Here is a 26,964-nt window from a genome sequence, read left to right as displayed (position 1 = left end):
ATGGCCTGAAGAGAGGAAGGTAACTGTGGTTGAAACGACACCTTTAGTGCACTTAGTAGAACGCATAATGTGTATAAAGGAATTTTAAGAGTGTTGACAAATTTTAAATACGTCTAGAGTGTGAAACATTAATTATCAGCAACTATTCCCAAATGCTTATTTTTCTGTTAAGACTTTATTTTATTCTGTTTTAATGTATTTTTCTTTGAACGTACAGTTAATCAGTAAACATTTTACTCGTACCGGTTTCATGCAAAACAGAGAAAGGTACTAGTACAATACTTATTGATCTTGATACTACATATTACAGAGCAGAAAGAGTCTTCCTAATGTGCAGTTAAAATAACAATCAGTGTTGTATGTTACATTATTATCACATTTATCTTCAGTTATATGACAATAGGAGCCTTAGAAATCTGCAAATTCTGACAAAGTTTGGTTTCTGCTCCAGCTTCTACATCAACTCTAGATACAAACGTCTGCTAGAAGCTGCTATGAAGACCCATTACATTAAATATCTACAGTGAGTGTGAGGTGCTGTGGGCTGTGTTATAAAGTGTTTTCCAATATGTTGGATGTTAGAGCTTGACTCTGCAGAGAAGCAGAAGCCAGGACTTATTATTCAGGAGTTATTCCGTCTAAGTTTCACTTACTGTACGGACATATCCATCTAGAAACCAATTATGGTCCAGGTGTGCAACATGGTAATTAGACTTGTTGTTATTTAAAAGGGGAACTCCAACCAATCAGGTCTGAAGTCTAAAAACACAGACCGTATAAATATGGACGTCGTTCGCACATGTTCTTGCTTTGGCTTCATGTTTGAGGAGCAGTTATTGTCTATGTCTAAAACATGTTTGGGCACGGAATAAGAAAGAAAATGGCTGGTCGTAGAGTCACATCTTAGGTAACGTAGCCACCCATTTGCAAGGATCTAAGATGAATTTTGTCACTTTTTATTGTTATTTCCACAACATACACATGCATTTGTAGAAGAGCATTGCCTGAATACAGCCCAAAATTGGTAATATGTTTGAATTAACCAGACAGAAATTCCAATACTTCACAGTTTTTAAAGGTTTTAGAGGTACAGTTTGCTCATTAGCCTGCACCAATAGAGTTGATCCATTGTCAAACATCCCACGCATGTCCCTGTTGGATGAAAACTGGGACTGAACCTGCTCTCCTGCCAGTAGTCTACGACACAAACTAAAGAGCAGTGGATCACCTACTTTCCTTAAAAAGCACAAGGAGCATCTCATTAAGCAAGTGCTCATATTTCACTGATAGCTTTTGGCACAGTGCAAGAAGAAGAGAGATGAAGACTGAAGAAACAAGTAAAGGGATGGAGAGGGACTTAATAAAGCAGCTGGTTGGAGGTTTTGGTGTATACAAGCTGCTGCTCATTAGGCCCCTTTCATTACAGCGGCCCGTTTTACAGGAAATGACAATATGTGCAGTGTGACGACGCACGGGAAGACAGAAACGCACACAACGCGCACACTGAAGCTGATCTCCCTGTTTCTGAGGCGCCGCCCCGTCACAGCCGGGCAATGGTGCTGAAGATTGCTGGGATTAGTGTAATTGTGCACCGAGAGACTAAGGAGCGCCGGGGGAGGAGACGTAACTCTCAATCTGTCGGTCTTAATTAGGAAGTCAGTCATCTCGAAGATGCTCTCACAAATTATTTAAAACCCAAGGAGGAGCGTGCAAAGATGGCCGATCACCACTGATTGTTTTCTGGCCAGATGCATGATTTGGAAGAGACTTCGTATATTGTTTTTACAGAGACGTTATGAATTGATTTTCCTTATGCAACCGCCTTTAAAAAAAATAAAAATTGAAGCCATCAACTTTGCAGAGTGCTCAACAAAGATATGAAAGTAATTTGATTTGGAAGCAGGAACAAAAAAAAAACTCAATTAAAACTCAAATGGAGCAGGAAAGACTCTCCAATAAACGTACATTATAAGGACATGACCGAGGCAGCTGACCTGATTTCCTCAGGCAGATCGTTCCCCAGCCGTAGAGCCCTGACTCCAAATGTCCTGTCACTTTTTGTTTTGAGACATCTGTCAAGGTGAATGTGATAGCCTGGGAGCAGGACTTAAGACTGCTGGAAGAAAACGTAGACTTGCAGCGTAGACCCTTTTCTTTGTTGTGGTTCAATGCCTGGCAGTTGAATTTTGTACCGTCTGAAGTGATGACACTGATTTATTGTTCAGACAGGTAGAAGGGCTGTGAAACAAAAAGCATATAAAACAGTCTTTCGGGACACATTTTAGAAAGGTTCTCTGAGATGGTTAAAAACCGGATTGGACTTGCTTCCAACGGCGGTGGAACACATGTTCCCTGATTCTCCAGGTCATAATGTTATGCCTGATCGGTGTCCCTTTGTTTTGCATGCACTTAGCATGTACATTTCAGAGCGCAGTTACACCTCTCAGCTCTGAAGACTACAGGTCCACTACAGTTCCAAGGTGCTTGGACGAAGGCCCCCCGGCCGCGCCGTAAAAACACAAATTGGATGTTTAATCAGTAATGACCTGTGTGAGAGAAAGCCCTTGGAGACCCCTCCAGCGCACGCACACACGATCTCACAGAGCACCTAGCATGATGAATTGCTGTGTTTCTGACCAGCCCTGACCTAGATGAGCAGAGGGAGACAGATGTGAAGAAGAGGGGGAGGAAAACAGGAAGGACAGTGGAGACACGGATCATGTTGCAGCTATCGCCAAGGATGTGGCTCTGCTGCCTTTCCCGAGATATAGACGTACGGAACAACTTATTGCTCCTCCGCCGCACGGTCCTTGTTTTCAAGGACTCAGCAATCACTCCCTGGGTACTTGTTTGCTGCACTGAACAATGGGGAATGTTGCTGTGTTTGTGCTTATGTGAAGGTTATGAATTATCGAACATCTGCGCACTGTTCCCTTTTGGAGTCCAGGGCCATCCAGAGCAGATTAACTGCACGCCACACACCAAACTGCTCACTAAAAAGATGCAGAGGAGAATGGTAAGTTGGAGAGAACTGCACCACAACATTTAAATCAACGCTAAAGGCACATTTCAGCCAATTTCATGGTTTTGAACTGCAGAGCTTCCCCGCTCTTTCCATCGCCTTTGATTCCTGCTCGCTCTCTCCCCCTCCCTGCACCCTTTACTCCCTCCATCCCTGCTGTTGCCATAGAAATGGGTTGCCAGGTCTCAGGCTGTGAGGCTGAGAGGGTTAATTAGAAGGTGGGGCTTTCGCAGCCCTCCAGATGGTTGTAAGCCCCCCCTTCACCACGGGTCTCGGGGGACCTCCTCTACAATGAGAAAGCGTTCTCCTTGTTTAGTATTCACCACCATCACCCGCCAGCCCGGGAGCTGCTTCTGCAAGCCTGTAGTCAACGACGTGGGATTATGGGAAGTGTGAGGAAAAGCCGGATCCTCTTCAGCTCTGCTGGACTGAGAAAGGCTTACGGGAGATCTTTTTCTTAACCACTGATCTGATTAAAGGACGAACATGACACCGCCATCCCCCCCGTTCTACGACCTCCATTCCCTCTAAAATAAGATGAAATGTGTTGGCTGTTGTATGATATATTTTCTTTTAAATATAGTGCTTCTTTTGTCGTTTTTGTCCGCAAACACTGTAAACATGTCCTCTCTGTGCATACAGGAAGCCAGCTTGCATTGTTTTTTTTTTTGTTTTTTGTTTTTTTTTTTTACAGGTGAAGAACTGTGCCAGCAGCGCCCCGAAGTGTCTGCCTTCCTTATTTATTCAGTTAACACGACAGACAGCATATATCTGCGACACAGGACAATCAGGACAAATTCTAAAATATTGATTGTAAAAAATAAACAAATAAATAAAATAGCAGGTGAAATAAAATTAAATTGAATTCAATAATTGTGCAGTATTAGATGTGATATTTTAAGCATCCACAATACAAAACATCTTTGTATAGACAAAGACATCCAAAACAAGCCAGTGCAAACTCGGTACATTAAAAATCTTGCTTTTCCAGCCTAAGTGAGTAGTTGAAGACTCCTGCATTTAGGTTTATATATATATAATTTTCTCCTGAGTATTTTCATGTCTCATACGCATTTTAGCTCCAGCTAAAGGCATAAAATCTTTACCTACTTACCTTTAGAATATCCATTAAATGTGTAGGTTTGACATCTGACTTTCTTGTGCAACTACTCTATTATTATTTAGGTACATGTGGAGGAGCCAGATTTAAATTCAAATATATATCTGTGCTGCATATATAGCGTAATGTGCAAACATGCTCAGCCGAAAGCTAAAGTGTGAATGGTGCAACAGCGACACCCAGTGGCGGCTTCGCCGTAACAACCTTGCAAGTATTTTATTTTGTCTAATTGTTGACTTGGCGCAGGTCTGCTGCACCCTTAGGTGTTAAAGACCAAGTAGGTGAAGTTCTCTTGCTTGGGTTTGACGCTGAAGTTGTAGTGTCCGATGCGGTTCCTTTGGTAATAGAAGAGGCAGACGAAACCAATGATGAAGAAGAGCGACAGTCCGACCCCGAGGCAGGAGAGGCCGACTATGTGGAGAGTGTTAAATTTTTCTTCAAAAGACTCTGCAAGAACATATGCATCACGTTACAGCATTAGGACCAGTAAATATGCAGTGGAAATAAAGCAAATGACAAAATGGTGACAAGATTGTACAAATACTACATGTGACTTTTACGTATGAGTATATGATGGAACCATTTATTTCATGTTCATGGTTTTGAGGTGTTTCTTTGTAATGAAGCTACTAAATTTACTGTCTAGCAGACTGATAATAGAGAGAGCAGCACATAGAGCAAGCTAGATTCCTCAATCAAACTTTGAAATTAAGTTATAATGGTAGATTTAAGAGCAGCAACAGATCAGAACTGCCATTACCAATTTTTAAGCAGAACTGAAATGCAGAACATACACCACACTACAATCACAGGTTTCATAGATATTACTGTTATCCTGTATGAAGCGCATACCTTCAGCTGACCTGAGCACAGGCCCGGAAGAACCAAGAGCTGCCCCAATTGTGTTTGGAAACCGAGCCGTTCTTTGTAGACAATCCTGCAAGCCAACGAGAATATTCCAGCAATTACTACTGGAGCAGGTACTTCAGTCTGTTACTTATTTTAGACCCCAGACTGAATCGATTTTCTCTGGAACGGAATTAACTCACGGGCACACATGAGTCCGACCCGATCTGCAAGCAGATCTGGACCTTGCAGTGCAGATAGAGCACATTCAGGTCGACAAAGGAGAATATCTTCACAGACACGCGGGATGTGGTGGAGTTCCCATTCATCAGCACTGTGGTGTATGAGTTCGTGGAACAGCTGTGGAGACACACACCAGGGACTGAGAGCTGAACTTAGGGTCTGACTAGAACACAGCCTTTATCTAGACCTCAAACTGTCGTTGGGAATTAATTACATGAATACTGTATTTAGAAAAAGCTCCACATTGATTCTATGCAAACAAATGTCATGTTTATATGTATATATGAAACTGAGAAATCCTTAGCCCATTAGCCATTTGACCATTTGTCACCCAGGCCCCTGTAATGAAAGTAAATAAATAAATAAAAGTAAAAGTAAATATTATCCAGACCTGTTTTCCAGGAAGATGTAGGGCGGGGTGTCTGCAGGGTTTGGTGATTCGGTGGCCCAGCACTTGCTAATGATTAATTTAATCTGTTCTGAGGAGACGTTGAGCCTGACCTCCACCACCACAGCCTCCTTGGGGGACAAGGTGTAGTTGTAGGGCAGAGGCACCGTACCGTTCATCAGCTGCACTACCACCTGGAATGATCCCGAGCCCATGATGACATCTTTGATCATATCATACCTGGAGATGGATGACAACACAATACAGCTTGATTTTACACCAAAAGTTTAGTTTAGCATTTAGTTTACTACTTACAAAAACTGCAGTGTTAAAAATGTCTAATTTGTAAATCCAATTTAAAGTTCTTAGAAACTGTAAACTAGTGATTAACTAAATAAAATAGTATAGAGGCACAAAAGTAGGCATTAGTTTATTTTTGATGCTATACATGCATATGGAAATATGTACATATAAACATTTCTCAACTTGATGTATGATGTGTTATTTTTGTGAAATGTAATTTTAAATAATGTAGATATACATCATTATTATGCACAGTTCACCACCATACGATTCAGATCATATGTTATATAAAATAATCCAAATGGGTCACAAAAAGGTTTTCTTCAGCTTAGGCAACAATTCCAGCTGCCAGTTACTATGCGTTATGTTCTGAAAGTCACTTTTGCATTTAGCAAGTTTTAACAGTGACACGGTAGTAGTCAATGTATCTGGTTGGACGAATTTGCTGAGAAAATGGTGGGCCTGAAGTATGCTGAGTAATCATGACAGGCAGTGAAGTATACCCCATGGAACTGAAGTCTGCAGAGATAAGCATGTTCTTCATGTAGGTACACATGATGGGGACTTGCAGCAGTGTTCTGGGCACCGATCCACTTGTTGAGGTGTATGGATCCACGGTGTTGAACAGCATTATGGATGCTGTGTAGGAGGTCTCATTCTAAAATACCAAGAGCATGAAACAGTGAGGGTTCTTTACAGTGTTAGTTAACGCACTTTACAATTTGGTAGAGAAAATGCTAGAAAGTATGTTATGCTGGGAGATATGTGACACAAAAGCGGCCAACTGCTTTTACAGAAGAGAAAGGGGACTTACATGCACAAGCGTAATGTTACACTCATCCCAGGCCACAGTCAGCTCGACATGGGTAGCATTGCCTCCGTTGACAACACAATCCTGCATGCCCAGGTACAGGGCGCTCTCCTGAATGTGGGCTCTAGTAAGAAAATCTTTGGCAACAGCCACGGTGATGGCACCAACTTTGCACTGGACCGAGAGGGCCCACTGTATAGAGGTATTGGTGGCAGATCGCTGGGAAGCAGTAGTGGTAGTTGTTGTAGAAGTGGTCAGTGGGGTAGTAGTTGTTGCTGGGCTAGTAGAAGGGGTTGGAGTAGTAGAGGTTGAAGTGGCTGTTGGGGTACTAGTGATCATTGGGCTAGTAGAAGAAGGTGGGGTAGCAGTGGTTGAAGTGGTTGTTGGGGTACTAGTGATCATTGGGCTAGTAGAAGGTGGGGTAGCAGTGGTTGTTGTGTTGGCTGAAGTGGTTGCTAGGGTAGTCGAAATGGTTGTTGAGGTAGCAGTGATCACTGGGTTAGTAAAAGAGGACGGGGTAGTGGTTGTGGTTGTTGTTGGGGTGGTAGTAGTGATTGTTGGGGTAGTAGTAGCGTTTGTTGTTGGGGTAGTAGTAGTGATTGTTGGAGTAGTAGTAGCGGTTGTTGTTGGGGTAGTAGTAGTAGTGATTGTTGGAGTAGTAGTACCGGTTGTTGTTGGGGTAGTAGTAGTGATTGTTGGGGTAGCAGTAATGGTTGTGGTTGGGGTCGTAGTAGTGGTTGTTTGAGTAGCAGTAGTAGTTGTTGAGGTAGTAGTGGTGGTTGTTGGGGTTGTAGTGATTGTTGTTGGGGTAATTGAAGTGGTTGTTGGGATAGTAGTGGTTATTGTTGTAGTAGAGGAGGTTGCTAGGGCAACAGTGGCTGCTGTTGTGGCAAAGCCGGGGGTGGACTGAGTAACGATTGACTGACTTGTTGACGGCTCACTGGTGGAGGTCATCTGAGAGACGGTAGAGGAGCTAACTGTAGGAAATATCGCTGTTGCCACTGCCGTTGTTGTTGTCTCCAAGGCAGCAATTGCTGCAGGAGACAAAACAGTTTACAAAATGTAATGATATTATGTCTTTAATGCAATTGTAAATCAAATCTTTCATACTACTGCACAGCTGGACTCTACCTTGACAGACTCGTCCAGGCCTTTCTGGATTGTTGTCCATGTATCCATCCAAACAATCACACGTGTACGATCCGAAGGTGTTTGTGCATCTTGCCCACGGGTGACAGTCATTGTCCCCTGAAGCACACTCATTAACATCTACAAAGGATAAAATGTTTTTGGTGAGTAAGTCAGGTTTTTGTTGTTGGTTACTGTTCTATAGATTCTACTTCAGACACGTACAACCCTCTATACATTTTACTTCACCCCACACTTTTGAAAATGTTGTCATTGGACACAAAAAAAGGTCATTGCTTTGAACACAAATTTTTTTTCATCCTCATATGGGGACATTAACTTAGCTTTGTAGCAGCTTATTCTGCTTCATTTAAACATTTATCCTCATAACCAGATACTAGTTAGTGTAAAAGCGCAAAAATGTCCACAACCTTGTCAAATTTCACAGTTGAAGCTTGTTTATTTATGTTTCTAGTTTAAAATGGCATGCAAACGTAACAAATGCACTGAATAGTAACTTCACTAATTAGCAAATACTCATTTGAGGAAGTTGGGGATTCATTATTTGCGATTCTGTCTTTGCAGTTTGTCATAGCCATGTTCAGTTTTGTATTTTGTTACATATTGGTGACTTTATTATAATATACAGTAAAATAATCTGTGTCTACATATGAGGATATGCTTTTTTATTTTTCCAAAACTACTTCCTGATCAAAGATGATCCTTAGTTTTTATACGTCTTAGGCCCTACTAATCCCAAATACCTTGGAGAAATTAAAAATGTACACCAAGCTTAAGCTCAGGTCTCAGGAGGTAAAGCACAACATGTGATACAACCTATTATGTTTTTACTTTAAAGTTGTTGTTTTTTGTTTTGTTTTTTTTTAATGTGTTACAGTATTCCAATGATTCCAAAACAAGCTGACTCCCCTCTTGTCATCAGACTAGCTGAGCTGTGCTAAATCTACTCCTTGCTCTTTTCCTGGAGATTCTAAATTAATACAGAGTAACCAAACAAAACACAGCCAAACATTACCTAAAGAACAAACGAATTGCTGCAATTGTTATAAATGGCCTTTTGCAGTTGCGTAATTCGAACATTGTGTGAACAGGTTGTCTGTGGAGATCTCATCTGATCTGAGTGTCTGATCAGTGAGTTTCGGAGTCTCATTATCAGTGATCATACTTTAATGGTATTTGACTGACTGACACGAACCACCATGTCTGCTTTTTTATTTCTAGTTGAATTACCAAAGTTTATCACAACTTCCCCAGAAGTAATTTCAATTTGGATGCTGACGTGGAGGCTACTGAAAAACTGATAATTACTCCCACTCCAGTACAAAGGTCTGCCCAGAATTTAAATTCTTCCTGCCCATTCTGGCATGTGGGTTCCTTATTTCAGACTTGTAACCGAAAGGTACTTTAAATGTTATTATTTGGAGCTGTTTTTAGGGGTTCGTCCTAACCAACTCTTCAAAAACACACTGCCATTATATGAAACACACCATTTATGCTTGTGCTGTTTGCATCCACAGTGTACACGGGGCTGTTCATCAGGGAGTGCAGCAGTGCTGTGGATACATTCCTTATGTCCTGGCTTTGACCGGACGAGAGGATTATGATAAAGTTGACCACCACACTGCCCATGGAAATGCTTTTGATCTCGATCGTCACCTGGCCTGAATCTACCAGTGCCCTCATTTCTGGAGACAGAGAGCGGTAGATCTGTTGGATACACAGGACACAGGAGAGAAGCGTGGGGAATTTATTAAAAACATCTGAATTCAAAGATCATATTTTGCAATGGATGCTCCTCGTGACATACCCACCTCGTGAATAAAACTCTCAGTGAGGTTTCTGTAGGCCTGGCTGCTGGTGTTCTGGAGGTCCTCAGTGAACTGGATGTTGGTAAGTCGTGCTGTGCCGTCCACAGTCTGGGCGTCTACAAAGAAAAGCCTTATTTGATACACATTTTCTACAATTAAATGCGATGAGCCTTTTCTTCATCACAGATTAGTTATTAAAGGCAATTCTATCTCATTTCTTATGGCTGTGGGGGTGGTAATAATGGGCTACATTTAATCTTATTTTCAAAAATTGGGTTTAGTCATTCTCTTTTCTTGTGCCGGTAATTGGATAGTCCTTCAACTAATCAAAGCCATTTTGTTGTAAACGAATTCAATTGCACAGCATTCTGATGATATGTATAATGTGTACATTGCCATTACTCTTCTGCCCATCAGCGCACAGTTAGCCACAAAAATCTGATTGATCCGGCAAATCTGTGAGTATAATCAGCTCTGAACTCACCTTCTGCCAAAAAAGAAATAAATATCAAAGCAACTGTAATTATCATTTCTTACCCGTTCTGATGGATATGTGAAGGGCGACTCCTTGGCTTCCACATGCACAAGGTGTGACAGTAACATTGTAGAGCATCCCAGGCTGCAGGTTCTTCTTCTCTATCCTGGTCTGATTGGTTTCCAAGGACAACACGACCTCTGACCCCTTGCGTATTTCAACCAGGTAAGTCTGGTTTGGGTGAAACTGGCCGGACCAGTAAACACAGAAGGACGTTCCAGTGACGTTAGCAGGCTGTAACATGTTGATGCTGGGAGGTGCTGGAAGGTGTTGGTGGGTGGGAGGTAACAGACATGGTTTACTGTTTATCAATAGTGTTTAAACACTGTAAATACTAATATGCATACTGGGTTTGCTCTGTGAAAAGGTTGATACCACTTCCAAATCTGCTAGTAGCCAGCTTAGTGGTACAGTGACTGGAAACAAGTTAGCCTAGCCTAGCCTAGCCTAGCCAAGAATACCTTCGAAGTTGATTAATTAACTTGTGACTCTCCTGTTGTCTAAGTGGAAGACAATCATTGAAAGTGCTCTTCTCTATAGTGGAGGTGGGGGAGTTAATTACGTGTGCTTGCCAAATCAGCCTTCATCCTTTAAGGAAAATCGGATTCCGTGGTGTCAAGCAGTGAGACTGTAGATAGCCTCCAACTTAAAACGCTTTAGACCCCATCATTTTTTCAGTGGCTGCTAAAAAATTCATGTATGACTGTCTAGTTCTCTCTGGGCTACAGCAGAAACATGGCGGTACAACATTTTTAGAAGAGGATATGCTCTCTATACAAACATAAAGTGCTCAATGGGCGTACGTTAAAGGACAACATCTTTTAGTTTGAGGTACAAACTGAACAAAACATAATTCACAAATCACTTTTAAGTTTCCCTCACAAGCCCACACACTTGAAACTACAGTTAGAGCGTTAACGCTCATCTTTGCGTTGCTTGAGGTAGTTTGTTTTAAATATGGAATGAGCCGTACAAAGATGGACTTTGTTGTTACGTTTTCAAAATGTCCTTTTCTGTTTTATCAAAGAAAAGACTTGAAATGTGAAGAGTAAGTGGTTGATCTGGTAGATGTTTTTTGTTACAGGGGAGCTGTGGGGTAGGGCCTAGAGGTGCCACTTGGGGTCTGAAGGGCTGTGGAGCCCTGAGCAAGCACCTAACCCCCAATTTGCTCCCCGGGCACAGCCAACCTGGGGCTGCAGTTCACTCCTCCACTGTGTAAACAAATGGATGGGTCAAATGCAGAGAGGGGATTTCCCCATGAAGGATCAGTAAAGGAATAATAATTAGGCTTATTATAATTAACATCCCCACCTACACAACAGACTTACAGTTATGAAAATTTTTACATGTAGGCATATTCCTTTGAAGATGCCTGATCTGTGTTGTTCAAAGGAAATACCTCAATCAGTGACATTTTCTATTGGCCCACGTCACCAGCTACCCTCGCTTGTAAGCCAGGATTCGAAACAGCCTCGAGATAAAAATAACGCATTTCTTACGACATGTGGTTGCTGGCAGAGGTGCCTCTTCAGTTGAGCTCGCGTTGGTCTGAGTCACAGGTCTTGTCCAGGACGAGGGAGGTGATGTCAGAGATGTGGCCGTGTTGCTCTCAGAGGAGTTGAAAAGACCCGTGGTGCTGTTGCCTGGAAGGTCCCGCGTGGTGTTGGACTCTGGGGCACAGGTCGTGTTCATCGTCAGTGGCAGGTGGGTCAGCGGGGCCTCTGTGGTGACGCTGATGTTGAAACCTTTGATGCAAAGTGTGGGGTGCTGAGAGTTGGGTGCATCCAGCCCGACTGTTTTGCAGGTGGCTAATTAAATACAAAACGCGCCTGACTCTACCATTAAGGTTTGTCGAGACGTTTCTTTAAGTCTCACCACAGGATCTCGGTTCAGGCTGCTTTGACTGGCCTTAGGACGTTTATCTGTGGTTTGTTCCTAACAGCTTTGTTGGTGCCAAAGACAAGATTTCCATAACGCTACAGTTCATGCCGTACTAGAATATTTCTCTTCAGTTTGGGACTTTCCAGCATAATGCAGAAATACCTCTGATATACCACTGATATCTGCTTCACTAATTTATGTCCAAATCTAAATACCTTTTTAGGGCCTCTAAAAAAAGTTGCAGCTGTTGGTCTCAACGCACGCTGGTCTACAGTCCTGCACTAGAGGTGAACCAGGAAAACGGACATTAGAGCGAAAGTACTGTTTACCAATGAGCATAGAGGCAAAGACCTTTTCATATTATTAAATCTTGTGGAGACGAACACCTACACAGGAAGTTATCTCTGCTAAAGGTGGCCCCTACACTCAGTTTCAAATGTCTCTTTTGAGCAAATGTTTCCTGAATCAGAATTCTTATCATTAGTGTATAACGACTTGCAGAAGAGCTTTAAATGTAATATACGAATCCTTGTATGAACGGAGTGTCATCCTTTACGAAATGAAAGAGATCACAGCCTCTCCAATCTATTCATCATGAATGGGTTTCTTCACGCGTCCCTGCACCACTTCAGGTTTTAATACAAGCAGTTTAATCGCAAGGACGCCCGATGTTCAGATTTTTACCGTTCATCTGGCTTTTCAGAGGCATTCTCACTCTATCCACCTTGCGTGTCATGTCGTGTGTTTTCTCTACGTTTTAAAAGTGCAAATGCGGTTGGACTTACTGCAATGAACCAAAGACTGAATGATAAGCAACATCTGTTTACGACACATACACACAGAGCCTAACCTGTGCAGTTGGCTCCAGGATTGCCGGGGTCAGCGTCAGTGTATCCCCCGCGGCAGACGCAGTGGTAGGAGCCGACTGTGTTGACACAGTGGGCCAGAGGGGAGCACTGATGAAGAGCAGAGTGTGCGCACTCGTCCAAATCTGGAAGAAAATAAATAAAACACAAACACGTTACATGCATATGCTTTTGAATTAGGGTCGTGTTTATTGCACTTACTGAAAATAGCTAAGACTTTGTTCAAAAGAATTAAAAACCAGAAGGGTTTTGACATTCTACAATATGAATTACAAATAAAGGCATCTGTAAAGACGGAAAACTGTTGCTTAAAACTCACTACAATGTGCGAGTCAGAGCTGTACCTTTAATTTAAAGGCTAGGCACTTCAGATGTGTCTAAAAATAAGATCATTATTATCCTTGGATTCAGTGATGAATGCCTGTAGAATGGAGAAGGAATTTAATTATCTCCTATTTGAGAGAACCTTTTTGGGCTTGATGTGTATGTGTGTGTGTGTGTGCGTGCGTGTGTGTTGTGGCGAGCTTGTTACTGTCTTTTGTGCAAATGTAACGACCACGACTGATTCATGATTAATACTGTGTGTGTGTGTGTGCGTGCGCACTCGTGGGTTCGCGTGTTCATACACGTGTGTATGCGTGCTCGCTGCGGTGTTATTTTCCGCTATTGCAGGAAACATCCCACAGATGACTGTCACTCAAACAGAAGTGGTGGGAGAAGGAAACTGTTGCGCGACTGAGTCATTTTTTCCTGAACACTGTGTTCTCTGCTACATGAATCATTCTCAAAACTCTGCAAGAATGTCATTGCACTAAAGGGGGGGGGGAGAAAATTGAATAAATAAATAAAAAAAGCCCCAAGTAGCTTCACACGGACAGAAACAGAACGCCGCTGTCTACTCACCTTCCACTGTCACAGAAGTCACCTCGTCTATGTGTGTGAGGAGAAGGCTCAGCCTCGACGTGACGTTGTGCAGTGAAAGGGTGAAGTTGCAGTCGATTAGCAGGGAGGTGGCCGTTCTGTAGGGATGCACAGGCCATGAGTCGAGGTAACGGATGGAAACCTCGGACTGCAGAGCTCCAGTCACCTTTTAGGGACAGAGACACACACTGAATGACACACGGCAAAAACCAAGTGCTTTAACACTAATTGCGATGTTAGCCGGTTTGTGGCCATGGCAACACTGTCTTGCTATATATAGCAGATGTATCAACAAATGTCTATATTGTGGACCATGGTGTTCACCAACCAGTGGGTTAGCAATTTGGTCCCTGAGTAAGACATAAACCCTTATTTGCTTCCTTAGTGCACTAGTGTGTAAATGCGTGTGCGCCTGTGTGAACGGATGGGTAGATGTGTCACTGTGAAAGGCTTTGAGTTATTAGTATTATTTCCAGCACCGGCGGTTCATTAGCATTGCAGTAGTGATATGACTGTTACCATTGCTTGCAGCAATCTAGCGTGATCAAGGAGGCCGTCATCCTTGGTCATCAGCTGCTTGTAATCTTCCTTCACCATCACCGTTGCATTCAAAATGTTTCCACCGCTTTCAAAGTCGTTTGAGCCTGAAAATTAAGTTAAAACGATTCAGTTCCACATTTAGTCACTAGGAGCCTTGTTAAAGAGAGAACCTTCTCACTTGACTCTCCCCTTTATAAACCAGCAGCGCGACTAATTGCAACACAGAAACCTGCCTGCATTACTTAAAACCACTGAATTTCACATCACAGTACATCTATTTTCGAGCTACAGACTCGCGCATGTGAGTTTTTGCTTTCATTATTTCTTCGGCAGAAAGTGGTTCCAAGGGAAATGGCTCGCAGTGAGGTCTGTGGATTTCCACAAGTAGCTGGAACATTTTTCAAAAGAGAGTTGCTCTGTTTTTTTTCCTCTTCTTCTTCTTTTTTTCTTTTAAAGCCGCTTAAGAAATAAATCGTTCCTCCTTTTTCAATAAAAATGGAAACTACAAGCAATAAAACACGTTGCTGTCATCACACTTAAGATTGATGTTGTTGTGCAGCGGACATTACTGAGCTGAGTCTCACGTCATTTGTGACCACAGTAAAGTGACACGGGCTCAGTTTATGTGTAATGTTGGAAGATCTTCATATTAAGATAAACCATGCTAGCTTTAAAGTTTAACGGCGAAGGAAAACAATCTGAGTGTGTACTAACTTGCAGGATCCGTGCAGAGGCAGTGGCCGGATCTCTGGCAGCATTTTTGCCAGCCTGGACAGTCTATATCCAACACGCAGGCCTCAGAGCTAGAAGAAAATCCATCCGCAGTTGGACAGGATCCTGGCTTGGCAACAAACTCGCCACTCCTGTTTACAGCTTCATTCAGAGGAAATAACATGTTACGGACTATATATTAGCGGCAAGATATTTGTAGCAGTTCAGTCTCTGCTCTCCCATCTGGTGTCTTGCACACAAACATCACAAGCTGAAAGGTCACACAGAATGCCCAGCCGTCTACGGTGCGTTATGCTTCACCAACAGATAGTACAAACACAAAGGATCCTCAAGCAAATCTGCGCCACTCTATCACCCTCAAACCCACGGATGGATAAGCGACGTGCGTCACACTCACGCAGGGCACAGTAACGGCCGACTTGCACGAAGCCATCGCAGCACCGGGCCACCTGCTCGTTCACTGTCTTGTGCTCGGTCTGATGGACCAGCTTGTGAAGCGTGACCGTGCACGTCTTCCAGAAGAGCCAGCCGCCGCAAGGCTTTGACACCGTGTAGGGGACCATTTGCACCACCAGGAAACTCACAGTCCGGGTCTCATTGCGGATACACAGATGGTAACCGGACGGAGCAAGGTGCACCTCTGGAATGAAATATTTCTTGTGAATTGCTGTTGGTTATGGTTAATTCGTAGGAAGCCACTGGGTGATAATCAGATCAGCTTTATCAGACCATGCATGCAGGGACATACAAGGAATATGACTCATGTTAAACAGGATTACAAGGATATATACAAGATAAAGTATGTGTGCAATTAGCATCTACAATGACAAGAATCTGTGCATTTGTATGAAGTTAAAAAAAAAAAAGACCAAGGCAGTGAAATTCAACTGCTAACATGCTACATTATCTCGCAGTCAAGAAAGAGGTGTAAATCAAAATTTAAGTATGGTTTTGTTTTTGTTCATCGGATTAATGTTTCATCGGCGTGTACACCTACCTTGCTGTTCACTGTTTTGTCCTCCACAGAGAGCCAGCAGGGCCGCAGACATCCAGACAGAGAGCATCCAACTCATTTTTCACAGTTCACAGTATCAACCAAATAATTAACCAGCACATCGTACCTGCATGTTTCACTCTGAGATAAAGCGAACAGGGTGTAGTCAAAGACCGAATCCTCTGTGGCTCTGTTTCTCTCCGCCCCCCAGTTGCACCATCAGTCCCCAATGGACCACAAAATCAGGGCGGTTTGCAGGTGAGTATTCGATAGATCTTAATATCTGGAGTAAGATTTATGAATGTACTTGAATGACATTTATTTTTGAACTGCAGTAATTAGACAGCTATTTATCCTATATTGCTTTGACAAATGGCAGCAGAGTGACAACAGAGTAAAGCACTATAAGAGACTAGTCTTTGGCTCATATTATTTTCACAATGGCAGGGCAGAGCATGCTTTCATTTATGTAAACTAAATAAGTTTCACTCATTTGGCAGTGTCAGTGGCAGTAAACATGTTTATGATGCCGGGGGAAAGATGTGGGATGGGAGGAGTCAGAGTCCCTAATGACTTGGTTTCCACACAGGTAACCATGGCAGTGCTTGCTATGCTGCCGGCATTAACAGCCAACTGTGTCAGCCATTAATGTCAAATAAGGAGGAGTGCAAAACTTCCCTGCCATTTTCCCACATGTCCTCATTCTTGTTATATGAAGGAACAGTGGGACGCTTTGGCTGTCAAAATACGTTCTATAAAAAGGCGAGATCGAGACGCTGTGATAACTTTGACATTAAGAATGCATTCATGTTTGATGAAAGGGAATTAGACAGGCCTCTGCATTGGTTTACATGCATGTGCTCTAATTCATAGTAAACGTAGTGATCCGTGTAATGGTGCTCATTTTATATTAATGAGGTGTGAAAATGGGCACGATTAGACGTCCTCCAGTCATCAGGCGATAACAATTGGAAACTTGCAGGCGCACTCGGGTGTGTGCATGCAAGGAGGCGCAGGGTCAATTAAGGCTGCTAAACATGAATGCACCGATATCAAAAAATGAGATTTCAGAATGAAATGCTTTTTCGTGATCATCAGGAGTGGCGCAGTCAGGCTTTTTCACCAGTGCCACACCTGACTGGGTAATGAGATTGTTGCCAGGTACTGTGGTGACATGGTTTTCCAGGAAGAGGCCTGTAGGCCAAATGCACATAGCGACAAGTCCCCACTGGATGCCAGTAATGACACAAATTGACTGCTGTGCTATAGTGACTTTTTTCAGTCACGGACCTAATTAGTTTCACTGGGGCTAAGGGGCGTGTAGTTACATGTATATTATCTGAACGATTTTTGCACTATTTAAATCTACTAAAGACAGTCTGTTCTGTTCTGTTCTGTTCTGTTCTGTACTGTTCTGTACCTGGATGCATAATATTTAACAACTGTGCATGGCAGTTTTATTTACTAAAATTAAAAGATGGAAATGCATCTTTAAAATCCTCTGACAAAAAATAGAATAGAATAGAACAAAATAATAATACAAATACTAAAGCTGCAGATTTTATGCATTGTAACTTTATTGACTAAAAGTAGAAGAACAAAAAGTATTTTTACAGTCAATTAAAGATTAAAGAATTGAAAATATTTTATCTTTAAACCTGTTAAAGTACTAAAGACAATATTCTCTGTAGGTGGACGCATATATTTTGCGAATTATGCATGTCATTTTTAATAACGAAGATTAAAAAATGAACGGGTGTCTTTAAAAACAATGAATAAGTTTACTGTGGCGCCTGTGACTCAACATCACGCAAAATGTAGCTGTAGACATACTGCAGTTTAAACTGCACATACCTCAGCTGCACTGTCAGTCACTACACGGGGTTATAGTTTCAGTTAGCTTTCAATCGACGCCATAAAAGTATAATAGTTCAATTATACAGTAAAACGTGTAAACATCTAATAAAACGAAAAAAATATGACCTATCCCTTTAAATTAGCCTCGGTGTCATGTCTTCCGTTGACCCGCCTCCTTCTCCCCAACCAGCCTATTAGCGCGCGGTGCACGTGACGAGCGTTCCTTGCGATGACCTCATCCCTGGTGTGGGATGACGTCAAATTCAAGATGGATGGAATCACGACCAGCGCGCAGAAATCCACACAACACTGACTAAAGTCGCGCTGCGTGGAGGAAAGACCCACTCTCACGACGGGCAGGGTAAGTGTGGCCTGGCCAGAAAACTTCACGTTCAATAAAACGAGCGGGGAGGGGGAAACATAGTTGGTGGAGTGCTGTCAACGAGAACCTTTTTCCTTTTCCTCCCTGACGTAACTCGAAAGGGGGATTGTGCTGCTGTAAAAACCGGACCAGCTACAACCTGTTTTGCGGCCAGGCCGGGTTGAAGCGTATTTAAGAAAAAAAATAAAAAATCAAAAACAAATCAGAGGAGCACTTCCACTGAGGGGAGCGGTCATAATTCACTCCCCGCACACTCTAGCAGCGTCTCCGTGTTTTCATTCCGGGATTACCGCGGCGGAGTCCATTGAAACGCGCTCAACTTTTCCACCCCCGTTAATTTGATAGAGCTGTTAACTGTTAAAGCGGATGGGGCTGTAGCCTCGGCTCCGGGGCTGTTTAACGGCACACGCGTGCAGGTAAAAAAAAAAAAAAAAAAACGAACTAAACAAATAAATTAATAAATAAATGTGTGCGAGCGTCCTGAACTGAAAGCGAGATTTGGCTCGGAGTGGAAGTTGTAAGCGGTGAGAAATTGAGCCACGTCTCACGGACGATGTAACGCAGATAGCCCCAGTCAGCTTCACGAGGAAACCCGACTCAGCGTTTCCTGTTATTCTCTTTCTTGAGCTACAGGTTTTGATCACCAGTCAACAGAGGGATGTGTGATTTTTGATGAATGAAGGGTCAGCCCATAAACATATATATGTATGTATGTATATATGTACATATGTATATGTAGCCGCTATCAATGTGGTCAACAAATGTATCGATCTTTCCGGTTGCAGATTTCAAAATAAACGCCACCCAAGATCAAATGAAAAATATACATTTGGAGATCATCTTCATTAGGCGACCAGCTGTTCATCTATTTAAAGAGTGTGCCTCGTTTCGCTTACGCCTTCCGTGTTTTCGATCATGCTGAGGCGTAACAAACTCTGGATGTCAAGACAGTGATGGACATGTGGAAACAGAAGCTAGTCTGTTAAATGATAAAATAAAAAAAATCCCTGAAGACCTTTAATTTGGCACAAAGGTGGAGTGAACATCCAGCTACACGCTGTCACTATTAACTGGACATTGTTTTTCTCATGAAAGTAGGATTAATGCAGGGTCATGGTTAAGGCATTCCCTTATAAAATGTCATTCAATGTAAATTACAGTGTGAGGCAAAGTTTAACAACATACAGAGGGGGAGGCGTCAGATCTCGTCTTTAAAATGAATTGAACAAGTTGAAGATGGTCTTAACAGTTGCCAAACCCATCAAATATGTAGCATTTGCTGCACTAGTGCAGGGCCAACTGTCTTTCATAAACTATATATAAACTATGTTGCGCATTCATAGTTAATCACTATGAATGCAACGCAAAGGACAGCCACACATTCCTACTTTCATTTGTGAATTTTCTTCCATGCTTTGAAGGTTAGCTTTTTGTCTAATAGAATCAAATGAACATTTTCATTATGCAAGTAGAGGGGGGCACCGGGTACACGTTCCGAGTCAGAAAGCTTTGGCTTTAAATTGAAACAGTTTAAACTTCCTGCGTTTACCTGCGTTGCTGAGGGCGACTTGACACTACTACTTGTTCATGCCTCTAATAACGTGATGTAATTCCTATACATTTTGGTGTGCACGTCTCCTGTCAATGGACACCATTTCATGATCAATAAAAAGGTTCAACTTTGGTCTCTAGTCAGGAACAACAACCAGTACAAATAAAGAAAAAATGCCAATGCCACAAGAAGTTGTACTTTCCTAGATATTATTTAATCAGTTAATGATTACTACTAGAGTGTACTTAATCTGAATAAATATTGATAATCCTGAAACAGTATCTTTGCTGACACTGGCTATTTTCTTGACCAATTATTTGGTCTGTAACATGTCAGAAATTGGTAAAAAGTATCTGCCACTGCATTTAGGACAATGTGTTCATGTAACCAGTTTTTATCAGATTAATAGTAAATTTATCGCACTAACGGTGTGTGTGCGTGCGCTTGTGTGTGCACGTCTGTGTGCGTGTGTGTTCATTTTACATTGATACAGATCAGAGATAATACTGCTGGTGTATTTCAGGGCTTTTACTTGCCTCTATTTACCATGAGGAGGCAGCTGATTTCTTGTAAATGGTCAGTTTGTAATAAACAGGGATACAGCTGCTTGAAAGTAAAATAAATGTGTCCTTTCTGTTAGACATAAAAATAAATTCGTAAGGTGACCAGATTTTTGCAGATGTATTTTGTCCACATTTATGTACCACTTCTTCATTTACGTCGGTGCAGTCAAATAATATCTTCTTTCCTTGTCTTTCAGCCATGGAGAGCCTGGTGCATTACAGTAACCCCTCCCATGCCCTCTCAGTGTTGGGGCTGCTCAATGAGCAGCGTCTGCGTGGCCAAATGTGTGATGTGGTTCTGGTGGTGGCGGACCAGACGTACCAGGCCCACAAGAGTGTTCTGGCGGCCAACAGCGAGTATTTCCAGTCCCTCTTCACACGGACGAACGCAGAGTCGCTGAAAATTGTGAACCTGGACTTCTGCGAGCCTGACGCCTTCGAGATAGTTTTGAATTACATTTACTCCTCCTCACTCTTCGTGGACAAAGGGAGCCTGGCAGCCATTCAAGAGCTGGGTTACAGCCTTGGAATCCCTTTCCTCACCAACATTGTGTCAACAAGGCCACATGCATCCTACTGCGTGTCGAGAAAAAGGCTTTCGTACTCGGAGGGCGACGACAATGATGTCCAGACAAGGAGCGTCATTGTGTGTCGGGTCCGGAACGACACAGTTCATCCCTCTCGCTCAAATTATCAGAAGAAAACATCAGAGAGATCCACGTCTCCCCATCCTGCCCGAGAGTCAGCTCAGCCTGCGTCAGAATACAACTCCTATGAATCAGGCCGGAGATCTGAATCCAACAGGAAATCATCTGAACAGAGTGAAGCCTCTGAGAGGAAGCCCACCTATCCATACACCTCCATTTTAAAAGGGAATGAATCGCACGTCTCTTCTGTTCGGCCCCAGCTGACGTCGTCGGTGTCTTTCAGCGACGCTGAAGTGCAGCACATCAGGCTGCACTCGGGAGCCGACCAGGACACTAAGGAGGAGAACGAGGAGCAGGAGCCCCACTATCATACCAAAGTGCCCTTTCAGGCTCAGGCCAGCGAGCCGAGCCAGACCATCGACAGGAGCGGGCCGCTCATAAAAAGCCTCCTCCGAAGATCTTTATCCATGGACAGCCCCGTTCCAGTCTTCTCACCCACGCTGGAACTCAAGGAGTTGCACAATCGAGAGCAGTCAGTTGTCAAAATGGCGTCAACGGCATCCGGGCCAGAAACATCGGCCCACAACGGCAGTTCGACAAGAACATCCCCCCTGGTTCTCAGGTCAAAATACCCCAGCAGGTATGATGAAGAATCTCAGGTAGAAAGAGAGGCCAGCGTGAAAGCTGAGCCTAGCAGTCCACTAGCTGACCCCATGGACATTATTCGAATCACGGTCGGAGATGCTCTGCCAGTCAGCCTCAAAGACTTGCAGACAAATTATGACCAAGGTTCCAGGCCGGACTGCAATCCTCTGGGGAAAAGAAGAGACAGGCAAGACAACAGACGGTACCCGTTCAAGAAAAGCAGAATATTTAAGGAACACGCCCTCTCGCTTGACGCGAACGTGTCAGAAACAGTACCTCAGCATGCCGGCGGCGACCCCAGTGAGAACAGTGGGGAGCCGCCTCAAAACAAGATTTTCAAATGCTGGAACTGTTTAAAGGTTTTCCGGTCCAGTGCCGGACTGCACCGCCATGTAAATATGTATCACAACCCGGAAAAGCCGTATGCCTGCGACATCTGCCACAAGCGCTTCCATACCAACTTCAAAGTGTGGACACACTGCCAAACTCAGCATGGCGTGGTACAAAACCCAGCATCCTCCTCCAGCTCCTCCGTGCTGGACGAGAAATTTCAAAAGAAGTTGATAGACATTGTGCGCGAGAGGGAAATCAAAAAAGTGCTGCTCTGGAAGCTAAAGAGGAATAAGCAGGGCTTGCAATCTTCTGCACTTACCAAAAAGAGATCAAGGCCCAGCTTAATATGCCCGTATTGTGGGAAGGTCTTTGTATTCCAGTCTCAGTACAGGCAGCATTTAAGGACACATCCTGCCGAGAAGGCCGATCAGGACACGGAGAGCGAGAGCATCCTCTATCAGGAACAGGATGAGATCATTCAACAGAAGAACAGTGACGCTGGTGTTTACTCCTGTAGGCTTTGTAACATGAAACTGTCATCGCTCTTGGAACAGGGCGACCACGAGAGGGGCTGCCGGCACGCAACCGTGTGCCCTTACTGCGGCCTCCGGTTCTCCAGTCCCGTCGTCAAGAAGGACCACGAGGCTCACTGTAAGTACAAGAAGCTGACATGCCTCGAATGCATGCGGACTTTCAAATCCTCCTTCAGCATATGGCGCCACCAGGTGGAGGTCCACAACCACAACATGATGACTGTTAAAGACCAAATCCACCTGAAACAGCAAGAGAACAGCGAGGAGACGGCTGATCTACTCAAAGAGGAGCATTACAGCGACGAGCCTCTCGGAACCGGGAGCTCTAGAGAGAACATCAGTTACAGCGACTCTTCAGGTCCACCCATGTACGATTCAGAAGACTCCTCCTCCTATGTGCCTGAGGACCTGAGCATGGGCCACCACGGCAAGCTGGTGGTGAAGGAGGAGCCGTTGGAGGAGGCCGTGAGCGACATGGACAACGCAGAGGCCGCCAAAGCCGGGCCAGAGGAACCCGGCGTGTGGCCGTGCGAGAAATGCGGAAATCTCTTCAGCTCTCGCAAAGACCTGGAACGACACCAGGAGCTGCTATGCCACATCAAGCCGTTCATCTGTCACATCTGCAACAAGGCCTTCAGGACCAACTTCCGCCTCTGGAGCCACTTCCAGTCCCACATGTCAACTTCGAGCGAACCCGGAGCCAAAGAGATCAACATGCACCCGTCATCTCTGTCTCCCTCCCCTCCCCTGACCCCACAAACCTCAGAGCGTCCCGCCCCGCAGGCCTCCGTGCTCAAGTCCACCCAGGCGGTGCCAGTCGCCGCGGTGATGGCCGAGGAATCCAGCAGCCCAGAGCCCTGTAGCTCGTCGGTGAGCAAGACAAGCAAGCCCGAACTGGAGCGGCAACCCAGCAGCCACAGCCCTCTGTCGAGGTCCGACAGCGTGGAGAATCCAGGCGGCTCTCAGGAATCAGACACACTCTTTTACCACGCGCCGTCTCTCTCGGCCCTGACGTTTAAGAGACAGTACATGTGCAAGCTCTGCCACAGGACCTTCAAGACGGCCTTTAGTCTGTGGAGCCACGAGCAGAGTCACAGCCACATGTAAGCATCAGACAAACGACAGCAGTGCACTTCTCTCGAGAGACAATACTTAATATTAGAATAAACACACCTCAGCCTACAAAAGGAAGATTTTGAATGTATAGCTTATTTGCTTGCCTCCAGTGTCATATATTAAAGTGGCCATGTTCATTAGAGGTGTAAACGTGAATGTGCAATCAAGTGCTAGATTCCTCTGTGAGATGAGATTGATTATAAATTGTTCTTGCTTTTCTTTCTAAAGGATCTATTAATATTTTATCTGGTTGAAATCTATTTAGTTGTCTACTTGTATTTACCTATGTAGGTGTTTCGAGACAGCAAAGGTGTACGGTTGTACCCCTCATTACTTCAGCTGTACCGTTTTTGGCTGAAGGGCCAGTCACACCAAACCGACATCAAAGGAGTAGCACCGACTCTGGTATTGTTTCACGTCGCCTCCGTCTGGGCCAGAAAGTTGCACTTAAACTAATCACACGGTCCAAAGCCAACAGCCAGCCAGCTGATGCTGCTGCATTAGTGGAAATGACTCCAGCTGATGGAGGTAGTTTGTGTTCCTCATTAAAAAAAAGTGAAACTGGAAGAAAAAGTGTTGTCCAGAGCTGGCCTCATGCTGATCATTTGATCTACAGTTTCTTTAGTGCAGACATTTGTTGTATTGTGAAAAGATACACAAATATGAATGAGATGAGGATGTATAACAATAAGAGCCCTCTGTCCGATTTGTCATTACGGCTTATTTTTAGCACGTAAATTTCTCCAGCATTGTTTCACTAATTCACCACGTTCAGTCGGCTTTAAAGCCACCGTCGGGTGTCTGACTCTTGCCAACGGTGCAGGATGCTCCACAAAAACTGGGGCCACGGGTGCCCACCGACATCCCAACATCGGTCGGCAGCTGACCTTCGGCTCGGTGTGTCATGGCCCTTAAAGTTGCAGTAATAGAAGGGACAGCTACTGTATATACCAGGGGTGTCAAACTCATTTTGGTTTGGCGCCACACACAGCCCAGTTTGTTCTGAAGCACGCCAGACAAGTATCATAACCTATCAACCTAATAATAACCTTTAAGTTGAGACAACTCCAGACTTTTTCCATGTGTTTTAGTGCAAAGAAGAAGTAAATTAGGCAAATGTTTACATTTAATAAACTTTCCTTTAAAAAAAAAAAAAAAAAGAGGAAAAATAAGTGCAATTTGGGCTCAGTGCTTTGTCCACTTCTCTCACTAAAACAGTGGAAAAATTTGGAAAAGCAGTTACTGTTCATTGAAAAATCGCCATCTTTGATGTCATTTTCACACTTTCATGCAAGTTCATGCCAAGGGCCAGATTAGACCCTCTTGTGGGCTGCATGTTTGACACCTGTGGTATATACATTGGTCTCTCAGAGTGTGGGTAAGGTTCTTTAAGAGTTTGGAAGTTGCGGTTCAGAGTTGTGCTTTCGATTTTGTTGGTCAAACCTAAATATACATCTTTTGGTGTAAGTGGCATCCCTCAAGAGGAAATTGGTGGCCTCAACAATGTATTCAATATGCACTTTGTTTGACACTTGATTTGTGGAAAGATATATATATATGTATGTATATGTGTGTATATATATAGAGAGAGAACGAGAGTCTGCCTGGATCTTTTAATTTACATAATTGAGATTTTCGGCTGCAGGAGTAAAAATGATAAATAGGTCCCAACGTTTTTTGTTTTGTTTCCTCCTACTTATCGTTCATTTGTTCTCCTCTAGTTGAGCCTCAGATTGCCTTTGCATCATTTGGTTTAATGGTGAATAAGAACTTCAGTATAATAAATCAAATCTGAACTGACAGTATATCATATATCAAACACACTTCAGATATCTGTTGTTTTAAGCATAGAATTTCACTATGCAGCCTTGTTGAATCGCTTACCGACTTCATCCAGCATTTACAAACAATGTATCTTCCTAATCGTTAGCCTGCTGAACCTTGTCAACCTACACACACGAACGAGACAGTCCAGTCATCTGACACTTTTCTGCAGGCAAATGGTTGCAAGTAAACTTTATAAAAGGTGCTCTGGCCGGTGTAGTGAGAAGTGTGGGGGCTGTCGGAAAATATGATCTGGCCAGGTTGATTGGATAGCATCCTAAATTCAAGCTAACATCATTCAAGTATTTGGCTCATGACACCAGCTACAGGAAGTCAATCAATATTTACTGCACGGAAGCTTTCAGGAGATTTTTGTGCTGCAGTATCGCAATGCAATGTATGGTTACACTCAAACAAGAAATACAGAAACAGTCCTTCATGTCTATCGGACATAGTCACAATTTCTGAGTCACTAAATCTGTGCAGGACCAGTGTTATGTAAATACTTAAACACTGATTTTTCTTTTTTCTTTTTTTTTTTTGCAGTTGAACCCACATGATAATTAACAGAGCTTTACAGTGCTTTGATGGCCTTATGCAACTTTAAAAAAAAAAAAACATTTTGTGGATATTACTTTACATAAAAGCACAATAGTTTCAGAAAACTTTGACTCAGGCATTTTGAGGAGGTGACGCAAAGAGGAGGGAGGCACGGGAATGTTTTATTCTACAAACGGCGACGGAGTGTTCCTGCTTCCTAAAGATTTATTATAAAAGATTGTGTTTTGATTGTATTCCAGCTGTTTTACAATTGCATTCTTGTACAAGTAAATACTTTGCTTCGGCTTGATGGAATAGAACTTTGTTGTCAGTTATTATGATTATTACTGTTTGGGAGAAGTCAAAGAGATCTGCACCGTGATGTTAAATTCTTTGCAGAAATTCTGTATCGATAATAGTGCTCTTATTTTTTCTTATGAGAAAAACCTTCTCGACGAGATGATTAGACTTGTGTACATGGAAGTGTTTGTATTCTAAATTTTGTACCAATTTTGTTAGTAAAGAAAAGTTTTATCTTTTTAGTATTCCTGTGCTCTCACTGCAATAATGAATATTTGTATTTGCGTTATTGTTGCTTTTGGAGACTTGCAGCTGCTTTGTGTTTAAGTTTTTCTACAGTTTTTGTGCTTCATTTCTGTAATAAAGAGTAACGGTGGAGTGTATATATATATACATATATATATACATATATACAATCAGGTGTGGTATTTATTTATTATTTAGGTTTAGGATTGATCGTTGTCCCAGGTTCTTGCTTATCATCTAACTTAAAGTTTGATCAAATGTTTCATT

The 26,964-nt window shown here is 43.1% G+C and overlaps 2 protein-coding genes across 3 annotated transcripts; one reads left to right on the top strand and one right to left on the bottom strand.

Moving 5' to 3' along the window:
- Window positions 1-3,746: 3,746 nt before the first annotated feature.
- Window positions 3,747-16,445, bottom strand: umodl1 (uromodulin-like 1). The gene is made up of 17 exons (XM_047606295.1): window positions 16,163-16,445; window positions 15,563-15,805; window positions 15,148-15,306; window positions 14,413-14,537; window positions 13,876-14,059; window positions 12,957-13,097; window positions 11,725-11,970; window positions 10,228-10,485; window positions 9,694-9,806; window positions 9,370-9,589; window positions 7,865-8,002; window positions 6,737-7,767; window positions 6,426-6,580; window positions 5,623-5,859; window positions 5,192-5,348; window positions 4,995-5,079; window positions 3,747-4,589 (listed from the first exon to the last, which is right to left on the bottom strand). The coding sequence occupies exons 1-17, from the start codon at window positions 16,236-16,238 to the stop codon at window positions 4,402-4,404; spliced, it is 3,756 nt and encodes a 1,251-aa protein (XP_047462251.1). The 5' UTR covers window positions 16,239-16,445; the 3' UTR covers window positions 3,747-4,401.
- A 1,803-nt stretch (window positions 16,446-18,248) lies between these two features.
- Window positions 18,249-26,867, top strand: zbtb21 (zinc finger and BTB domain containing 21). Of its 2 annotated transcripts, none has more exons than XM_047607393.1 (2): window positions 18,249-18,377; window positions 20,711-26,867. In XM_047607393.1, exon 2 carries the CDS (start codon window positions 20,713-20,715, stop codon window positions 23,776-23,778), a length of 3,066 nt encoding a protein of 1,021 aa, XP_047463349.1. In that variant the 5' UTR covers window positions 18,249-18,377; window positions 20,711-20,712; the 3' UTR covers window positions 23,779-26,867. The 2 variants fall into 2 exon arrangements, with proteins under 2 accessions (XP_047463349.1, XP_047463350.1); XM_047607394.1 differs by having other exon boundaries at window positions 18,249-18,814.
- The last annotated feature ends 97 nt before the right edge of the window (window positions 26,868-26,964 follow it).

This window comes from Mugil cephalus, chromosome 15, assembly GCF_022458985.1.
Source record: "Mugil cephalus isolate CIBA_MC_2020 chromosome 15, CIBA_Mcephalus_1.1, whole genome shotgun sequence".
In the NCBI taxonomy this organism is placed as follows: domain Eukaryota; kingdom Metazoa; phylum Chordata; class Actinopteri; order Mugiliformes; family Mugilidae; genus Mugil; species Mugil cephalus.
This window is presented reverse-complemented; position numbering and strand designations above follow the sequence as displayed.